Genomic DNA, 21,115 nt, shown 5'->3' with positions numbered 1-21,115 from the left:
AACAACCTTTCTAGAATACAACGCCCCCCATGAACATTGCTAAGATGAACTCTACCTATCTCCTATGGCAAAACTTTCTTCCAACTGTAATATGTCAACCCCTACAATCATTGAGATACTTCAAGGCCATATTCGATACCACTAAAGCTGTAGAAAAGAGTGATGATGAGAAGGTGGGTCCAATTAATAATATGCTGTGTTTGCAATTAACCATTCATACTATTATCAACAGACTACAATGAGAAGCTGAAGCAAAATCACTTCTTTCATATACCCTCTGGGAATACAATTAAGAGCCAGATAAAATAAGCATTTTATGCAAAGACACAAAACAGAAAAAAATCTTTTATTACATGTGGCTCTAAATTAGAAAAAAAAATAATATCCAATGAAAACAGATTCACATTTATAAGGATGGCCTTTTAGTGTGCCTTCTCTGTTTCTCTTCTTTATCTAGAAGGGTTTGCTTCAGACCCAGTTTGGCATCTTCAAATCCAGGATTTAACTCTAATACTTTCTGGAAATCCTTCAGGGCCTCATCAAAATATCCTGCGCCAAAAGCAAGAAACAACAAATCATGTTGCAATTTAAGCTAGGGTGCAGTCTGAAAACAAGAAAATACAAAGGGTTTGAAGCAGCACAATTAACAAAATAAGAATTGTAAGGTCTATCCAGTCTTCCCAGTTTGCTTCCCAATACAATAGGCCACAGCTGATTTCCGGTTTTCCCTTCACGTTTTCATTACTAAAGATCCTATGTGCTCACTCCATGTTTTCTTGAATTATTGTACCTTGGCCACCACCCCTTCTGTGAAGAAATATTTTCTGGTGTCACTTCTGAGTCTAACCTCTTTGAGCTTCACATGATGAGCCCTTGAGATAGAAACAAACATAGAATACAACAACAAATGAAGATATTAAAGTCCACCTGGTCAGCTCCAATGCTACTAATTCCACAATTGCTGGCTTTTCACTTACTTGTGAGCAATTTGTTCAATAATTTTTGTTTTGCTGAAAAAGGTTTACTTCTTGTGCACAACTCTATGTTCTATTACTTATTGTGTTGACATTGTGAGTAGTATACTATGCCATACTTTGTATTGTTATTTGAATATTTTTACTACTGTAATTGTCTATTGCTCATGTTTGATCTATTCTTATTGTACACTGCCTTGAGTGAATTCCTTCAAAAAAGGTGGTAAATAAATCCTAATAAATAAATAAATTCACCTGGGATGATGAGACACCTGCTTTTTGTTGAAGGGCATGGTTTACTGGTTAGAGCAATGGGCTGCGAATCACAGAAACCAGAGTTCAAATCCTACTTTCCCCTACTGACTTACTTTGTGGCCCCGGAAAAGTCAAGTCATCCCCTTTTGCCTTTTTTAGCCACCTAGATAAGCTCTTTTGGGCATGCATGTCCCTGGAATTACTCTACATGATTACTAATAATGCTATAAGCCACCTTGAGCATCATTTGGAAAGGTGGCTAAAAATCCACGACACTAATGATTATTCTATAACAACCTGCTGTCCAACCACCAGGCACACACAAGCAACCAACAAAAGTTCAAACATCATTACCACTTTCAACAAATGAATGTATACAAAAGTACACTAACCAGTGTGGTGGCCATGTCAATCCGCTTTAAAGGTTAATAAAAAAAACATAAAATGGAAAATACATTTTTACTGGATTATATAGCATAATAACTGGGATTAACAGTAAAATATCACATCTTAAATGGGTGCCCTCATTCATAACTTCCCTCTAAATACATTTATAATACATGTATAATAATAAACACATAGTAAATGTATTATGTTGGTCCAATAAAAAAGTGTCACCTCATTTTCCATTTTTTGTTTTATTTTTATTACTCTACATAAAAAGTGTTTATAGTAGGGGCTCTCAACCCAGTCCTCAGGACACACCCAGATAATCAGGTTTTCAGGATCTCCACAATGAATAGGCATAAAATAGATTAAAATACAATGGAGACAGTGCCCCAGGAATGGGTTGAAAACCCCTGGTATATGCATAAAGTAGAAATAAGAGTACATTTAAAATGAATTAGCTGGACCATATTAGTGTATCACAGTGATTTACCATAAAAGGATAACATATGACCATATAATACCTCAGAACTAGTTTTCTTACCTAGCCGATATAATATTAAACCCCTGTTGTAATATGGCACCTCAAAGTCAGCTTTAGCTTCTATGGCTGCTGTGAAGTCATCCATTGCGCCATAAAAATCAACTCTCAAATACTTGATATGGCCACTGTTATTGTATCTAATCGCCAGCTCTTCCTGTTGCATTTGCTGAAATAAAAATATAGAAAAAAATCTCTTTTTTTTTTTTTTAATTTAGTGCTATAATGTTTTTAGTTCAAAGAAGTCAGGTGAACTCCTACTCATATTTTGTTCTGCTCCCATCTGCATGGAGGCAGGCTGTTTGTTGTTTACGTATGTATGTTAAGCATTGTCTGTTAGACTACATTTCCTGTACCTTTAATTGAAGTTATAGCCTTGAACTACAAATCCCTATAGTCTTGTAGTTCTCTGTAATAGGCTCTTCCAAGCACATGTCTACTTCTGTGTCTTATGGGACTCTTTCTATTGGCTTGCCTTGTTCTCTATGCATTCTGGGCTAGTTGCCCCCTTTGTAACTGTAAGAGTTAGTCTGCACCTTATCTCCTCTGTGGACTGAAACTGCCTGTGCTGTATTTTGCTGTATGACCCCTTTGAAGCCACTGACACTATCAAGATTTCACCAGTGTAACGGTATAAACAGCATCTCTACTCAGCATGTTGTTGAATTGCTCCCAGCTTCTCTCTTGCATGGAGAGAGAGCTGATGGAGAACAGACTTCCAAGATTGCAAGACAAAAACTCTTGTCCAGAATACAAATGTAACAAAAAAAAATATCTGAACTGTAAGTTATTTCTCCATGTTCGATTACTGCATTAAAGAAGATTTTGGTTCAAGAGTTCTGAGTCTTCTCATAATGTTCTATACTCTGGTTTAAGCTACATTTATTTATTTATTTGTTACATTTATATCCTCCATTTTCCTACTTATTTGCAGGCTCAATGTGGCTTACAAAGTACCGTAAAGGCGTTTGCCATTTTGGTTGATAACAAATACAAGATTGTGTTGTGGACAAATGAGGTAGAAGTGAATCAGGCGTCATGGGTTGAGGGGAAAGAGGATGGGAAAATTAGGTTCTTACCTTGGTAATTTTCTTTCCTTTAGTCATAGCAGATGACGCCATTACGTATGGGTTGTGTCCATCAATCAGCAGGGGGAGATAGAGAGCACTCAACTTTTCACAGTGCCTCATGGCCAGCTAGCTCCACTGCCTCTTCAGTATTTGAAGCTTCCAAAGCAGTATGGCAAACCGCAATGGGAATAACATGAACTTTCCTCACAGCGAACGATGGCCCCTTAACAAGGGCATAAACTCAAAAAAGGAGGGAATGAACTCATCCTCCTGGAGGGAATAAACTCGTCCTCCACTTTGTATAAACGGAGGGAATACTTGCATCCTCATAGAGGGAATAAACTCATCCTCCCAAAACATAAACTGGAGGGAATGACCTCATCCTCCTATAACTGTAACAAGAATCCTGAAGACTGTTTTCCGACTCCCCAAGGAAGGAATGTAACTTGAGGAAACAAGAACAGCACCTAAAATCAGAATCACTGCAATACAGACAATCATACAGTGAGGGCTCATGGCTTCATCTGCTATGACTAAAGGAAAGAAAATTACCGAGGTAAGAACCTAATTTTCCCTTCCTTGTCATCAAGCAGATGAAGCCATTACGTATGGGATGTAACAAAGCAATCCCTAAATAGGGTGGGAACAAGCCACACCACGCGCTAGCACCTGTGCTCCAAAACACGCAGCCCTCCTGGCAGCCACATCCAGCCTGTAATGTCGGGCGAAAGAGAGCTTAGAAGCCCATGTTGCAGCACTGCAAATCTCATGAAGAGATAGTGCTCCAGTTTCCGCCCAAGGAAGAGGAAATTGCTCTTGTGGAATGTGCCTTAAAGGCTTCAGGCGGAGCCCGGCCAGACAGCAGATATGCTGAAAAGATAGCTTCTTTGAGCCAACGAGCAATAGTGGCTTTAGACGCTGAAGACCCTCTGCGAGGACTTGCAAACAGCACAAAAAGATGATCAAAGGTCCTGAAAGAATTTGTAATTCGCAGATACTGCAACAGAGTCCTGCGCACATCCAAAAGGTGCAACTGCCCAAATGAATCTGGAAACTCCTCCTCAACAAAGGAGGGAAGAAAAACAGGCTGGTTTAGGTGAAACGCTGAATCCACCTTAAGCATGAAGGAAGGCACGGTCCGAACCGTGACCCCTGACTCTGAGAATTGCAGAAAAGGGTCTCTACAGGACAGCGCCTGGAGCTCTGACACCCGTCTCGTCGAAGTAATGGCCACTAAAAAGACGGCCTTCAGTGTCAAATCTTTCTCTGAAGCACGCCGAAGCGGTTCAAAGGGAGCCCCCTGAAGGGCCTTCAATACTAACCCCAGGTTCCAAGCTGGACAAGGTGCCCGCACGGGAGGACGGAGCCGAAGCACCCCTCTAAGAAACCGTGCCACATCTGGATGAGCTGCTAAGGACACGCCTTCAAACTTGCCGCGCAGGGAGGCCAATGCTGCCACTTGCACCCGCAGGGAATTATAGGCCAAGCCTTTGTGTACACCATCCTGCAAAAAGTCCAGAATCGGCGAGACAGGAGCCCGCAACGGAGAAAGCGCTCTTGAAACACAATAGACTTCAAACTAGCGCCAAATCCTGGCATAAGCCACGGAAGTGGAGCGCTTACAGGCCTGCAGGAGAGTGGAAATTACCTTATTTGAGTAGCCTTTATCTCTCAATTGCGCCCTCTCAATCGCCATGCCATAAGACCAAAGCGGCAGGCGTCCTCCATGGCCACCGGATCCTGTGACAACAGGTGCGGAACCAGAGGTAACGGAAAGGGAGCCTCCAACAGCATCTGTCGGAGGTCCGCATACCAAGGCCTCCTGGGCCAATCCGGGGCGATGAGCACCACTTCTCCTGGATGCAGCCGAATCCGCAGGAGCACTCGCCCTATCAAGGGCCACAGAGGGAAGACATACAGCAAGCCCAGGGGCCAAGGTTGAGCCAAGGCATCCAGCCCGGCAGAGCGAGGATCACTCCGTCTGCTGAAGAAGCACAGGATTTTTGGCATTGGAACTGGTCGCCATAATATCCATCACTGGCTTGCCCCATTTGGCACATATCTGCAGGAATACATCGTCTGCTAGTTCCCACTCCGCTGGATCGATCTGATGCCTGCTTAGATAGTCGGCTTGCACGTTGCTCTGACCTGCAATGTGAGCTGCTGACAGGGACTGTAGATGCAGCTCAGCCCAGTGGCAAATTTGTTCGGCCTGCGCGGCAAGAGCTCTGCACTGAATGCCGCCTTGTCAATCTATGAAGGCCACTGCTGTCGTGTTGTCTGACATCACTCGGACAGCCAATCCTTCCAGGGTCACTTGAAAGGCCAGAAGAGCCAGAAACACCGCTTTCAACTCCAGATGGTTGATAGACCACTCCGACTCATGGGGCGTCCACAGACCCTGGGCATGCTTCCCCTGGCAATGTGCGCCCCAGCCCTTCAGGCTGGCATCTGTCACCAACAGGCACCAATCGGGGAGCGCCAGCAGCATTCCCCGCCGCAACATGCTGTCTGAGAGCCACCACTTCATACTGAGGCGGGCCGCAGGGAGCCAAGAAAGTCTGCACTGATAATCCTGAGATACTGGAGACCATCGTTGAAGTAGAAAATACTGTAGAGGTCTCAGGTGCGCTCTCGCCCATGGCAACACTTCCAAGGTGGCCGTCATCGATCCCAACAGCTGGACAATGTCCCAAGCTCGCGGGCGGGGCATCCTCAGGAGCAGACAGACCTGATTCTGAAGCTTGCACCGCCTTTGCTCGGGAAGAAACACATAGCTCGAGGCTGTGTCGAACCTGGCCCCCAAATATTCTAGAGATTGCGAGGGGGTCAGGTAACTTTTGGCCATATTGACGACCCAGCCCAGAGATTGAAGGAGTCATCTAGCTACACTCTGGCTGTAGCTAGATGACTCTCTTTTTCTGAGTCTGCTCTGATGAGCCAGTCTTCTAGGTGTGGGAGAACCCGGATACCCTCTCGCCTGAGAAAGGCAGCTACTACCACCATTACCTTGGAGAAGGATCAGGGAGCTGTGGCGAGGCCAAAAGGCAAGGCCCGAAACTGAAAATGTTTTCCCAACACCGCAAACCGCAGAAACTTCTGGTGCGGGGGCCAAATTGGTATGTGCAAGTAAGCTTCTTTCAGGTCCAGAGACGTGAGAAACTCTCCTGGCTGTACCGCCGCAATGACGGAGCGCAGGGTTTCCATGTGAAAATGCCGCACTCTTAAGGACTTGTTTAGCTCTTTTATGTCCAGGATCGGGCGAAAAGACCCGCCTTTTCGTGGCACCACAAAGTAAATGGAGTGACGGCCTAGACCTTGTTCGGCGGGAGGCACCGGGGTCACAGCCCCTATCTGGCACAGACTGTGCAAAGTCTCCTCTACCGCCGCCCGTTTGGCGGCAGAATCGCATCGGGACTCCACCGGGGCATCGAATTCTATTCGGTATCCGTCTCTGATCAGGTCCAAGACCCACTGATCTGCGGAGATTTTGGCCCACTCCTCGAAAAAAAGAGGGAAAGTCTTCCTCCGATGACAGGAAACGAGGAGGGGGCCGGCGCACCATCATTGAGAGGGTCGCCCCTGAACTCCAGGCCTTGAACCGGCAGCTGCGGAATGTTTGTCCGAGCGAAAGGAGTTTCTCTGCTGAAAGCGGGCACGCGAAGTGAACCCAGCAGCACGCCCCAGGCGGTACCTTCTAGCTTCACGGAAGCGAGGTCTGTAAGAGGAGTGGACCGCCTGACCCTTAGAGGAAGGCTTCGGCCTATCCTCAGGCAAGCGCTGAGGTTTGGAATCCCCCAGGCCTTTAACAATGTTTTCCAGCTCCTCATCAAACAGGAGAAGGCCTTGAAAGGGCAACTTCACCAACCTTTGCTTAGAGGCCATGTCCGCCGCCCAATGTCGTAGGCAAAGAGTGCGGCGAGCCGCCACTGCTACAGCCATTTGTTTAGCCGAAGCTCTGACCATATCATAAAGGGCGTCAGCCAAAAAGGACAAGGCCGACTCCATCTGCGGAGCCACTTCAGATAAGGTCTCCGCTCCATCACCGGGCTGTTCCATTGCCTGCTGTAACCAAGCCAGGCAGGCTCTAGCAGCATAACAACTGCATGCAGACACCCGAACAGTGAGACCTGCCAAATCAAAGGACCGCTTCAGAGCTGAATCAAGCCTGCGGTCTTGAATATCCTTCAGGGCAACACCTCCTTCAACAGGGAGGGTAGTTCTCTTTGTCACAGCCGTGACCAGGGCATCCACTTTCGGCATTGCAAAGCGAGCCAAATGTTCCTCACTCAGAGGGTATAATTGCCCCATAGCCCTGGCAACCTTCAACGGTCCCTCAGGGTCAGCCCATTGAGCCAAAATAAGCTCTTGGATGGAGTCATGCAAAGGAAAGGCTCGAGCAGGCTTTCTGGTACTAGCCATCCTTGGATTAACAGAGGAGAATGTGCCACTCCCAGGATCTTCAATCGAGAGGGCTTGTAAGGCATCTGAAATAAGCGCTGGCAGCTCCTCGCGGTGGAAAATCCTCACCGCAGACGGATCATCAAGCTCCTGTGGCAATTCTACACCTGACTCTGGCTCTAAAGCCCAAGAAGTTCTGCCAGACCCCTCAGAATCCTCATAGCCCGACCACGGGGGGGGAAAAGGGGGGTGCGCCACACTCAGAAGGGGAATTAGCCCTTCTGCGTTTATCAGGAGGATAAGAAACAGGCAAAGCCAACTCCAAAAGGCCAGGATCCACCGGGGGGGGGGGGGGGGGGGGCAGGCAGAGGGTCCGAAGAACCCTGTGGAAGAGCTCTTTTAAGCATTTACGCCCTATGCAGCATTAAAACAAAATCAGGGGAGAAAACCGCTCCCTGACCGCCCGGATCCTGCCCAGGGCTATCAGCTCTATCATTAGCCTCACTCAGAGGACTCCCCCCCCCCCCCCCCGGATTCAGGGCTCTCCGTCGCAACGGAGGCCGCGCCATGTGGAAAATCCAAAATGGCGTCCACTGCCAGCTCAGAGCGCAAAAGATCGCCGCTCGCCATGCTCGGGCCGGCTCTACCGTCTGTACAGCACGAATTACAGAGCCCCGCTGCTGATTTGCGCTTGCCACATTTAGAACAGCGCTTTACAGTCTCTGCAGCCATCGCCGAAAACGGCGGTAAAATTCAAAAATGGCGGTTCGCGCCAAAAACGTCCCAATCGCAGGCCCACCCCGGAGGAGTCAGAAAACACTCTTACCTCACTAGACCGAGTATCACAGCTCCAGTACTCCAGAACAATCTCAAGAAAAAAACCTCTTTTCTTTTTTTTTTATTTTTAACGCTGTGAGGAAAGCAGAGGCAAAAGAGGTAAATAAAAACACTCCGGAGGCTCAGATAAGTGGGAAAGGCGAACCAATGTGCCTGCATCCTCTGAGTGGGAAAGGACAGGGAAAAGCAAGCTAATATGTCCACATCCACGGGGGCATGGGTAAGGCAGGGAAAGGGCTGACCTATGTGCCTTCAAAGTGAAGCTGCTATAGCCTCTAACACCCCGGCTAACAACTGGCAAGCCAGGAGCCACCCCCAGGCAGATTTTTGATGGAGCTCGAAGAAGCTGCAGCCACCCTGCTTGGGGAGATAGAGAGCACTCAATTTTTCACAGTGCCTCGTGGCCAGCTAGCTCCACTGCCTCTTCAGTATTCTCTATCTCCCCCTGCTGGTTGATGGACACAACCCATACGTAATGGCTTCATCTGCTTGATGACAAGGAAGCACTGTTTCAAGGCATGTACATGTATGTGGATGACCCACATGTAGGCATTATTAGCAGTATAGTTTGGGCTTAGCCAAGTATGTGCAGTTTACAGAATATGCACCCAATGCATACTTCACCCACATACAGTAAATTTACATCAACTCCCCAAGCAGCAGCTGCATTTTAGCAATGATTTCTGCAGCCTTGTTAGGTCATTTTATAAGGACACATAGAGGCTCATTTTCAAAGCACATAGATTTACAGTGGTGGAAATAAGTATTTGATCCCTTGCTGATTTTGTAAGTTTGCCCACTGACAAAGACATGAGCAGCCCATAATTGAAGGGTAGGTTATTGGTAACAGTGAGAGATAGCACATCACAAATTAAATCCGGAAAATCACATTGTGGAAAGTATATGAATTTATTTGCATTCTGCAGAGGGAAATAAGTATTTAATCCCTCTGGCAAACAAGACCTAATACTTGGTGGCAAAACCCTTGTTGGCAAGCACAGCGGTCAGACGTCTTCTGTAGTTGATGATGAGGTTTGCACACATGTCAGGAGGAATTTTGGTCCACTCCTCTTTGCAGATCATCTCTAAATCATTAAGAGTTCTGGGCTGTCGCTTGGCAACTCGCAGCTTCAGCTCCCTCCATAAGTTTTCAATGGGATTAAGGTCTGGTGACTGGCTAGGCCACTCCATGACCCTAATGTGCTTCTTCCTGAGCCACTCCTTTGTTGCCTTGGCTGTATGTTTTGGGTCATTGTCGTGCTGGAAGACCCAGCCACGACCCATTTTTAAGGCCCTGGCGGAGGGAAGGAGGTTGTCACTCAGAATTGTACGGTACATGGCCCCATCCATTCTCCCATTGATGCGGTGAAGTAGTCCTGTGCCCTTAGCAGAGAAACACCCCCAAAACATAACATTTCCACCTCCATGCTTGACAGTGGGGACGGTGTTCTTTGGGTCATAGGCAGCATTTCTCTTCCTCCAAACACGGCGAGTTGAGTTCATGCCAAAGAGCTCAATTTTTGTCTCATCTGACCACAGCACCTTCTCCCAATCACTCTCGGCATCATCCAGGTGTTCACTGGCAAACTTCAGACGGGCCGTCACATGTGCCTTCCGGAGCAGGGGGACCTTGCGGGCACTGCAGGATTGCAATCCGTTATGTCGTAATGTGTTACCAATGGTTTTCGTGGTGACAGTGGTCCCAGCTGCCTTGAGATCATTGACAAGTTCCCCCCTTGTAGTTGTAGGCTGATTTCTAACCTTCCTCATGATCAAGGATACCCCACGAGGTGAGATTTTGCGTGGAGCCCCAGATCTTTGTCGATTGACAGTCATTTTGTACTTCTTCCATTTTCTTACTATGGCACCAACAGTTGTCTCCTTCTCGCCCAGCGTCTTACTGATGGTTTTGTAGCCCATTCCAGCCTTGTGCAGGTGTATGATCTTGTCCCTGACATCCTTAGACAGCTCCTTGCTCTTGGCCATTTTGTAGAGGTTAGAGTCTGACTGATTCACTGAGTCTGTAGACAGGTGTCTTTCATACAGGTGACCATTGCCGACAGCTGTCTGTCATGCAGGTAACGAGTTGATTTGGAGCATCTACCTGGTCTGTAGGGGCCAGATCTCTTACTGGTTGGTGGGGGATCAAATACTTATTTCCCTCTGCAGAATGCAAATAAATTCATATACTTTCCACAATGTGATTTTCCGGATTTAATTTGTGATGTGCTATCTCTCACTGTTACCAATAACCTACCCTTCAATTATGGGCTGCTCATGTCTTTGTCAGTGGGCAAACTTACAAAATCAGCAAGGGATCAAATACTTATTTCCACCACTGTACAAACCTACAGATGTTACTATGGTCTATATGCTTTGACAATTTATTTATTAGGAATTCACTCAAGGTGGTGTACAATAAGAATAGATCAAACACGAGCAATAGGCAATTGCAGTACAAATATTCAAATAACAATAAGAATGGCATAGTATACTACTTACAATGTCAACACAATACATAATAGAACATTTTAATTTATAGTGAAGGGTAAAGAAAAGATGGAACATATAGATAGGTAAGAAGAGTTAGAAAGTAAGGTGAGTGATTTAAAGAAAGTTGAAGCTGAGGTCAGAGAGATGGTTAAATATTATCTCAGCTAGGGTAGGAGTGGATAAACATGTCCTGCTGCAGTATGTGCAACCCAAGTCACTCCTTGTGTGTGTGAGTGAGACTAACAAGATTAGTTACTTCTTCCATTAAAGGCCTGGTTGAAGAGCCAAGCTTTCAACTGCTTCCTGAAGTAGAGATAGCCTTGTGTTAAGCAGAGCCTTTCAGGCAGTGCATTCCAGAGTGTGGGGAATACTCCGGAGAAGGCTCGCTTGCGGGTATCGCATGATGTAATGTCTTTTGGAGAGGGTGTGGTTAGTGATAGTCCTTGAGAAGACCTTAGTGTCCTTGGTGGTGTGTAGAGGATCATCCTATTCTTCAGGTACTCAGGGCCATTTCCTTTGAGGGCCTTGAAGCAGAGTTTTAAATTTAGCCCTGTATTGTACTGGCAACCAATGAAATTTTAGCAAAAATGGTGTGATGTGGTCACGTCGCTTGCAACCTTCTATGAGTCTTGCTGCTGCATTCTGAATCAACTGGAGCTGGTGCAGGCCCTTTGTAGTCAAACCATTGTATAGTGCATTGCAGTAATCCAATCTTGATGTTATTATGACATACAAAACTGGGATACGATTTACCTTCTCAATGTAAGGAGAGAGGCAGCGTAGCTGTCGCAAATAGTAGAAGCAGCTATTGAAAACTGCTTGGATTTGGGGAGTCAAAGTAAGTGTTGAATCTAACTGTATTGCAAGGTTCCTGACTTGTGATTTGAGGGAGAGTTCATATTCCCAAAAGGGATTTTGATGTCAGGTATGTATCCACTTGTGTTAGGGACCCAGAGAAGCTCGCTTTTACTTGGGTTCAGGCAAAGTTTGTTCTGTTTATCCCATTCTTGAATTGATGTTAGATAGGGAATCAGTTTATTCAAGGTTGTAGGAAAGTCAGGTTCAATGGGTATGAGTAGCTGCACATCATCTGCATAGATGTAGAACTGAGTGTCCATTGACCGAATCAGCTCAGCTAGTGGCTTGAGGTAGATATTGAACAGAATGGGTGACAGTATCGATCCTTGTGGCACCCCGCAGGTCAGTGTCCATGGTGGTGATGAGTTGCTGCTAAACATTATGGATTGTTGCCTGTCTGATAGATAGGATCTGAACCAGGCAAGTACTGTTCCACTGATACCTGATTCTGTCAGTCATGCTAGCATGATATCATGATCCACACTGTCAAAAGCTGCTGAGAAATCTAGCAGTACTAACATCGAGGCGAATCCCTTGTCTCAGTTTCTGTGAAGATCATCTAGTAGGGATACAAGGACCGTTACTGTTCCATAACCTGGTCTAAATCCAGATTGGCATGGATCTAGCCAGTTTCTCTCTTCTAGCCAATCATTAAGTTGAACACAGACTGTTTGTTCTATGAGTTTGCCTAGACATGGGATGTTGGATACTGGCCGGTAACTTTCAAGTTTGTCCTGGTCAAGGTTGTTTTTCTTTAGCAAAGGGCGAACCACTGCCCTTTTTAATTCTGTTGGTAGTTTCCCATTAGAAAGAGAGGTGTTCACAATTTTTGTGGCGCCTTCTATGAAGCCCATACTTGCCTGCTGAACTATCTTTGATGGGCAGGGGTCGAGGTAGCAGGTAGTTGGTCAAAGGTCTCTTAGGATTTTGTCAAGGCTCTCCTCTTGTCATTGGGTTAAAAGTGTCCCATCTGTCTCTGTAAGGAGGGGGCGAGTTTGTGCACCTCTGGTTAACTGGTTGGGGACTGAGTGGGATTGCCTGTAAATCCTGGCAGAGACTTTTAATTTTGTTGGCAAAGTATGCAGCAAAATCATTGCAGTTCAGTTTTGACTGGGAAGGCTGTTTACTATGCTGAACAGGGGCTTGGTTGAATTGGCAACCTATTCAATGCATCTTTAAGGAATTGAGAGAAATATTGTTTTTTTAGTTGCTATTAAGACTTGGCAGTACTTTGCCAATTGATTCCTACAGTTTAGCCTGTCTTTATCCAGGCGAGATTTACACCATCTCCTTTCCAGTTTCCATCCTTCGCGTTTAAGGATCCGAAGTTCTGGACAAAACCAAGGTGAGCGTTTGTGAGTGGGGCATAAGAAGACCTTTTTTAGTGGTGCCGTTTTCTCTTAGGTCTTGGCTAAGTGTGTATTCCAGATGTCAACCCGTTCTGATACTGTAGATGTCTCTTCATCCACATGTGGATAGTCCAAGGCCTCTAGGAAATTCTCAGAGGCCAGCTTTTTTTTGTCTCTGATCTCCTTCCAAAGTCTGGGAGGTGCCAGTTGTTTCAGGTGGTCACTTAGGGAAAATTTAATTAGAAAATGGTCTGACCATGATAGGAGTGCTATTTCGATACGGTTATCCCAGAATTCTAGGATATCCACCCCTTTGTAGAACACCAGGTCTAGTATGTGACCCTTTTCGTGGGTTGGAGAATTGAACACCTGTGTAAATCCTAGTGCTGTCATCATGTCCAGAATGGCAGTTGTGGTGGTATCTGGGGTTTGGATGTGCAGATTGAAGTCTCCCATAATCACCAGCCTAGGATAATTCAGGGTCATTTGAGTAATCGGGTCTAGGAGTTCTTGCACAGATGTGTTGTTTTGAGGTGCCCGGTATACCATGAGCAGCCAGATTGGTTTCTCCTCTTCAAGCTGGATTAAAAGAGATTCTGATTCATGTAACTGAGGGATGGATATTCTGCGCAGTTTGATTGTATCCCGAATCAAGACTGCTACCCCTCCACCCCATCTTCCTGGTCTTGGCTGATGTTGGATGTTGAAACCTGTTGGGCATAGTTCAGCCAGTAGTAAACCCCCACTTTCATCTAGCCAGGTTTTACTTATTCCTAGGATGTCAAGATGCTGATCACCAAGGATTTCTTTGCAGCTGATCTGGCATTCACCAGTCCTATAGTTCCCAACAGTGGTCTGTGGGTGCTGGGGGTAGCTTTGGTGTGGCAATGAGGTGATCTTTTAAGTACTGTTATGTAGGTGTTTGACCTCTTGCACTTTTGCCTTCTCTTTGGTTGGTGGGGATTGTGGTTTCCTCTCCCACACACCACTGGGATGTTCAAAGTCTTATGGTCTATGAGATCAAGGCACATTTTTTTTGTGTCAGAAGCTAGTTATGCAAAATTTCACTGGGTGGAACTGCAGGCCACACTGTGGGGTTCACCCTGTTGATTAGCAGTCTTACTAGTTGGTAATGCAGGGTTAAGTCATTAAGTAATCTAAAAGAACAGACCCTTCAGACCAGGCCTGTGAGATCAAAGGCTTCCAGCAATAGAGAAACACTTGGTTGTACTTAGCACTTCTATGTGAATTTCTCAGGAGACAATGCAGCGAGGTTGCCTTTAGTTTTAAGGACTCTAACAGATTTAGAATTTTAGAAATGGTTATATAGTTAAAATAATTTTTTTTACTCACGGATTGCAGGGTTCAACTTTATAGTTTCTGGTTCTGATATCCTTGGACAGTCCAATTGATGCAGGCTGCTGTAGGCTTTTTCTTTGTTGTCTAGGTGGAGGGTTAGATGTAAATATAGATCCAGCTCCTATCACAGGGCATGAGGAGAGAGTTATTTGTAATGTGAAGGCAAGCTAAAATTTCCTTTCTCCTGAGCAGAAGTCAGTAAAAGTTTGGGTTATAAATAAGCAGAAAGTGTAATTATTTAATCTAAGTTGCAGAGCCAGAAATGAACCCGGCCAGCCAGTCCAGCCCTAGGCACCTAAAAGTTTTGAAACAGGTGGCATCTGTTAGAAAATTACCTTCAGTGATGGCTATTTCCTTGATATGCTGTGGTTGTCACAGCATATCTGTTTAGACAGCGTCAGTTCTTTACTACCTAGTCATGCACCTAGGGTCCTGTTTACTAAGCAGCATTATAGGCATGTTAACCTTTTTAATGTGGGTTAACCATGTACCTGCCTACAATTTCCCTATAGGCGCCTACATGGTTAGCAAACACGCCAAGTGTAGGCGCACTAAAAACACTAACACACCTTAGTAAACAGAACCTCTAGTTTGGCTAATGGCTAAGCCAGCTCCGAAAGCCAATGAATCGCTTTTGAGCAGCAGTGATCATAATTTTTTTTAAATGTCAGCCTCGGTTAACAAAATTCCACTAAAAATACAACAGAAAAATAGAATAGTGTAAAAACTTAAATATTCAAAACACTCATGTGATTTATATAAAAATACATTCAGCAGCAGCATATAGTTAGGCAGCGCTGAACATACATATAGGGGTCCTTTGCAAAGGTGTACTAGCGTTTTTAGCGAGCGCTAAAAATAAGCATGCGCTAAATGTTAGAGATGCCCATATATTCCTATGTATGTCTCTAGCATTTAGAACATGCTAAAAACACTAGCTTGCCTTTGTAAAAGACCCCCCCCCCCCATAATAATGTCACAATCACCAGCTGTATGTAGAGGTGATATTCAGTCACTATCTGAATAGCTATGCCTAAATTAAACCGCTTAACTAGCCACATTGAGCCTGCAAAGAGGTGGGAAAATGTGGGATACAAATGCAATAAAATAAATAAATAAATAAATAAATAAATGAACAGCTGCTGAATATCTGCACTATGCATATTCCTAATTGTTCTACCCTCCCTATGAACTAACCATCTTGGCATTATAAATATAGTAATTGACACAGAGTGGAAGAAAAAACAAATCCAAGTGACCAGCAAAACACAGTAGTGAGAGCTCCAAACAAAGTTTATTGGGACCCAACACAGTCCGTGTTTCGGCAAAAGCCCTTCCTCAGGGGTCTAAAAACACACAAATATTTAAAATCAATACACAATTCAAAATAATAATAAAAATAAGAAAATTTTAAAAATGTGAAAAAAATATATAAATTATAAACATACTACTACTACTACTTATCATTTCTATAGCGCTACTAGACATACGCAGCGCTGTACACTTGAACATGAAGAGACAGACCACCTAAATACATATACGATAGTTAAAACTGCCATCATCGCATAGATGTTTCAATTAATATAAAAATTCATAAAATCACACACATTTAAATTCCAAAAAGAAATATAGTAATATCAATAGTAACCACTGAAATACATTTAGAAATATAAACATATAAAAAATATATATAATAAAAAATATAGATAGATAGATAGATAGATCACACACAGGGAAAATACATGAAAAGTGATATCATTAATATTATATTTGTAATATGATAATGATATTTTGATTAAAAATGGTCAAAAAAGAAAAATTTATAAGAAAAAACAATGAGTAGATATAAAACGAGCATATGCACACATATGTGAAACATGATAAATAACAATTCAACGTACCGATAAATCCTCTGCTCTGCAGGACGTATAATCGACTGTGCGTACAATGGTTAGCGGTATTTTCACTGGCACTATCCATGCAGTGCTGCGCAAGTCCACGGAGCGTAGATTTATATGTTTAATCTGTTTGAATATTGAACCCTCCCCCAAATTTTATTTATTTACTTTGCAGAGCCCTAAACCTCTGCCTGTGTATGTCTTACTTTAGGGGCATTTTTAAACATGCTCCTCAAAAACATATCTCAAGAAAACCGATTTTGTATGCAACAGCCAGCACTGCTTTCTGACCAATAATCCAATAGCTCTAGTGGTTGTGCTTTTTACAGGTTCAGCCCCATCTTTTTTTTTTTTTTTTAGCACAAGAATCACTAGCAGTCAGACCACAAAGGAACCTCTAGGCACCTGCATAGATCGGCACCTTGGCAAAGATACCAAGTCCCACGAATTCGGCTGCTCTTACGCTCTCACAGCCACGCACCCACCCCTCCCTCCCTCCCTCTCTCTAGTTTTCCATGTCTCCCTCTCCCTCTCCCTCTCCCCCTCCCCCTCCCTATGCGCGATCCGACACCTCTCCCCCAAACTCATACCTGAGGTCGCAGCTTTCCCTCTATCTTTACTGAACATAGGAAGAAGTTAAGAACAGAACCAAGGAGGTTGAGCGGAGCCGGCATGACGCCAAAAAATTGAAGCCGGATCATTGTTGTTGGCAATGGTTTAATAAACAGGAGTTGAAGTGAGCCTATCTAGTTCACTGTAAACTAGGAAGCCAATTAGGACAATCTAAGTTTCCCCTTCCCAGCGCAGCCGTCATCCGCGTTCACTCAAAACAAAGCAAGCAAGCCTATACGAGCTGCTGCATCCACACTTTCGTTAATTATTGTTGGTCCATCTGTGAGAAGTCTAAAGCTGTTTCAGTTGGAAGGCAGTGCCTTAAAAGGTGGAGGACAAAAGTTTTGGAGTTTTTTTTTTTTTTTTACTTATTGGACAGCTTTTTAATCTATTTGAAAGGTTCCCATATGTAGATATAAATATCATGAAATAACACTTGAATATCACTAAAACAGCTTAAAAATTATTATAGCTGGTAGAAACAGCAATTTTAAACTCTGTATTTTGTGCTCATTTTTCTACACTAAAAACTAAATAAATACACTATATACAATACAGATGGCAAAATTCCAGTGAGAATATCCTATTTCCTGATGGGTTCATCTTAAATGTTGTTGTAATCTGCATTGGGCAGCCTGGTTATAAAGATTATGAAATATATTGAAATTAAATGGAAGTAGAATTAAACTCTCTTTTCATTGGGGCACATGGAATCACATCTTCCTCTGTTTTGTAGAAGTTTACCTTATACATACACAAATGGATTATTCTGTTGTTTGAGCATGTTTCAGGGACAAATAAGTCAACATAATATTTGTCAAACAGATCTCTCATTTGTTGAAACACAACTAGATGGACTATAAGCCCCTAATGCAGTCCATTGGTTTTCTTCTATTTTGTACGTCTGATGGCTTATACTGTGCCAAAACTATATCACTGCATTCTTCAAAACAGGAGGTGCAAGCTCCCACAAATCATCTTTCTCTTTTGATCTAGGCATGGGGGGGGGGGGGGGGGGAGAGAAGCAAGCTTTCAAATGCTCCCTGGATTCAACCTAATGCATGTCAAATGTGGGATATGAATGTCACAAATAAATAAATAGAAACTCTGAATGTTGAGCACCTGATTCTCATAACATGATGTCTGTTTTAGTGGCCCATTACCAGGAGAAAAAAATCTCTGCACGAGTATAACACGTGCTAGGGTGTCCCTGTAACTAGCCCCTCCAACTGACCACTGATTAAGATTTAAAACAAATTACTACTCTACCTATGAAAACTTATTCTGTTATTATACTTCCTCTGTGTATGCTGCACAAGCTGGCATGTTTGAAAATATAAGTGAGATTAAATAAAAATGCTACCAACAAAGAAAGACAAGGTGGATGCAGCGGCTCATAGGTTTGCTTGCTTTGTTTTTAGTGAATGGGATGATGGCTGCTTTGGGAAGGGGAAACTTAGACTGACTGAATTGGTTTCAGCATTCTGACATCACTTCATCTCCTGTCTATTAAACATGCCGGCTTGTGCAGCATGCATACGGATGTATACGAAGGAACCGTCAGAACGGAATAACCCTGCATCGGTTAGAGTAGTAGTTACTTCTAAATCATAATCAGGGTGTTATTTCAAGGGGCTGGCTACAGGAACACCCTAGCACATGTTGTATTGGTGCTGAGATGTTTTCACCTACTACAGGGCCACCAAAACAGACATCACATCATGAGAATCAGGTGCTCAACATTCAGAGTTTCTATTTATAAGTACAATGCTTTTTTAAATGCATTAATCAGGTTGAAATCTGGGAACATTTAACATCTTTTTTTTCCTGTGGGTACATCAAAAGAGAAAGATGGTAGGTGGGAACTTGCTCCTTTTGTTTTGTGGAATGCAGTGGTGTATTATAAAAAGAAATGCACTTGATATTTTTTATTAATACTATTTAAATGACTGATATAAATAATAAGGGAAGTGCTACCTTCATGAAGAAGTCCAGAATCACTCTAAATGTGCCATTCTATTGTATATACAGTGCAATCCACTTAAGTGCAAGGTTCTGGGACCAAAGAAATGCATGCGGTTAACCAGAGCATGCAGTTAACCGTTGTGACCCAAAGAAGCTTGACATCAGATAAACATATGTACAATACTGTTTATTATTATACGTACAGTATACAGTCTCCATTAACTGACATTAGGCTTACTTGAAGTAATCAGTTATAGTCCTCTGTACAATCTTGGGTCTGTGAGTTTCATAGACTAAGTCTGCCAGACGGTAAAAACTGTCATAGCACTGACATCCAGTGGCCTCCAGATAGGCCCGCACGGTGTTAAGGCTCTCCAGCGCTCTTGCAAAAGTGACAGGAGGAGGTTGTTGAATTTCGTCAGCATGTGCCTCGCTGCTCATTTCTTCATCTATTCCATCAGCCATTGTTGCCTGCATGTAGGCGCATATCTCGACAACAGTGCTGTCTTCAGCTGTTTGTAGATCGTAATCAACAGCTACGTAGCGATGGAACTCCTCTTCAGTAATACCGGCTGGGATGTCAATAACCTCTTCATCTGACGCGTTCGCAACAGCTGCATCTGTTTCGTCCCTTTCCACATCCTTAAAGCTTGCCCGCTTTTAGCAGTTCACAATGGTTGTCTGTGTAACATGATTCCAGGCTTCTTTCTGCATATGAAGGAAATCCAACAGTGATAGATTACAAGCCAGTTCAACAGCACGTTTATCCTTACCAGTCTGGTCATCCATAACGCTCATCAGACGATGTAGCACAAGAGCCCGATAATGTAGTTTGAAATTGGCTATTATGCCCTGATCCATAGGTTGGATCAGAGAGGTAGTGTTTGGTGGCAGGAAGACCACCTTGACGTTAGACAGCCTGACATCATCCCTGTGTACAGCACAATTATCACAAAGCAGCAAAATCTGATGCTTTTGTGCCCGCATTCTAGTGTCCAACTTCTTTAACCACTGCTTCCAAATTTTCCCAGTCATCCATGAATTTCCGTTAGCATTGTATGACACAGGAAGTCGCTTAACTTTCTTGAAGCAGCGGGGCTGTTTGCTCTTTCCAATGACGAGGGGTTCCAACTTCTCACTCCCATCCATATTGCAGCAAAGGAGGATCGTCAGTCGGTCCATCAACGTTTTACCTCCAGTAGCTTTGGCATGTTTGAATGCAAGTGTTCCATCAGGAATTGCTCACCAGTAGAGACCGTTTTCGTCAGCACTGAGAATGTCACGAGGTGCAAATTCATTCAAGATGGTAGGAAGAACTGAAACAACCCAATTGTCAGCACCAAAGTCATCAGCGTCTTGTTTCTCACCATGCTGTTTCTTGAATTTTATGCTGTTCCTCTCCTTCCATCTTTCCAACCATCCAACAGTGGCTTTGAATTCAGTTAGTCCAAGACTTTCAGCTGGCTGGTTAGCTTTCTCCATAAGCAGTGGACCACTGACAGGAAACTGTCTGCTCCTGACTCGAGAAAACCACCGAAGAAAAGCATCTTCTACCTCCTCAGCTTTTCCCGCCTGTTTTCGTTTCCATTGTGGATTTGTATTGTTTTGCCAGTCTTCCAGAAGCTGGTCTTTCTGCTTCAAGACACGTGAAATTTGACTGGGATTGACACCATATTCTTTAGCAATAGATGCTTGACTTTGTTTTCTAATTTTTTAAGAACTTCTATTAGTTCAGCCAGTGTTAAGTCTTACAGTTCTGCCATGGCGACGATGATGACCCCGGTGTACGCTCTAACATTCTTTCGCTTATTCTACCTGTGGCAGCTAAAGAGGCAGTAAATTTAAAATCTCATTGGTTGTCACGTGCCAATCGGCTTCCATATTCCATGCGCGCACTTATGCGGAGTCTTTCCTGTAGAGGAGCGGTCTTGAACCATGCATATAAATGAATCTTGCACTTATCAGTGGTATGCTAAACCGAAGTTTTCCCCATAGAAATTGATGGTGCCAAAAATGGGACCGAAGTATGGCATGCAGTTAAACAGAGCATGCGCTTATCTGATGTGCACTTAAATGGAGTGCACTGTATTTATTTACTACTAATTGTTTGTATAGC

The 21,115-nt window shown here is 43.9% G+C and overlaps 1 protein-coding gene across 1 annotated transcript; it reads right to left on the bottom strand.

The window, feature by feature from the left end:
• Positions 1 to 329: 329 nt before the first annotated feature.
• Positions 330 to 17,069, bottom strand: TTC32 (tetratricopeptide repeat domain 32). The gene is made up of 3 exons (XM_030195588.1): positions 17,013 to 17,069; positions 2,161 to 2,326; positions 330 to 549 (listed from the first exon to the last, which is right to left on the bottom strand). The coding sequence occupies exons 2-3, from the start codon at positions 2,321 to 2,323 to the stop codon at positions 407 to 409; spliced, it is 306 nt and encodes a 101-aa protein (XP_030051448.1). The 5' UTR covers positions 2,324 to 2,326; positions 17,013 to 17,069; the 3' UTR covers positions 330 to 406.
• Positions 17,070 to 21,115: the final 4,046 nt, after the last annotated feature.

Source organism: Microcaecilia unicolor, chromosome 3 (genome assembly GCF_901765095.1).
Source record: "Microcaecilia unicolor chromosome 3, aMicUni1.1, whole genome shotgun sequence".
NCBI lineage: Eukaryota > Metazoa > Chordata > Amphibia > Gymnophiona > Siphonopidae > Microcaecilia > Microcaecilia unicolor.
Note: the sequence above shows the minus strand (reverse complement) of the source record. Positions and strands in the feature narration are given on the sequence as shown.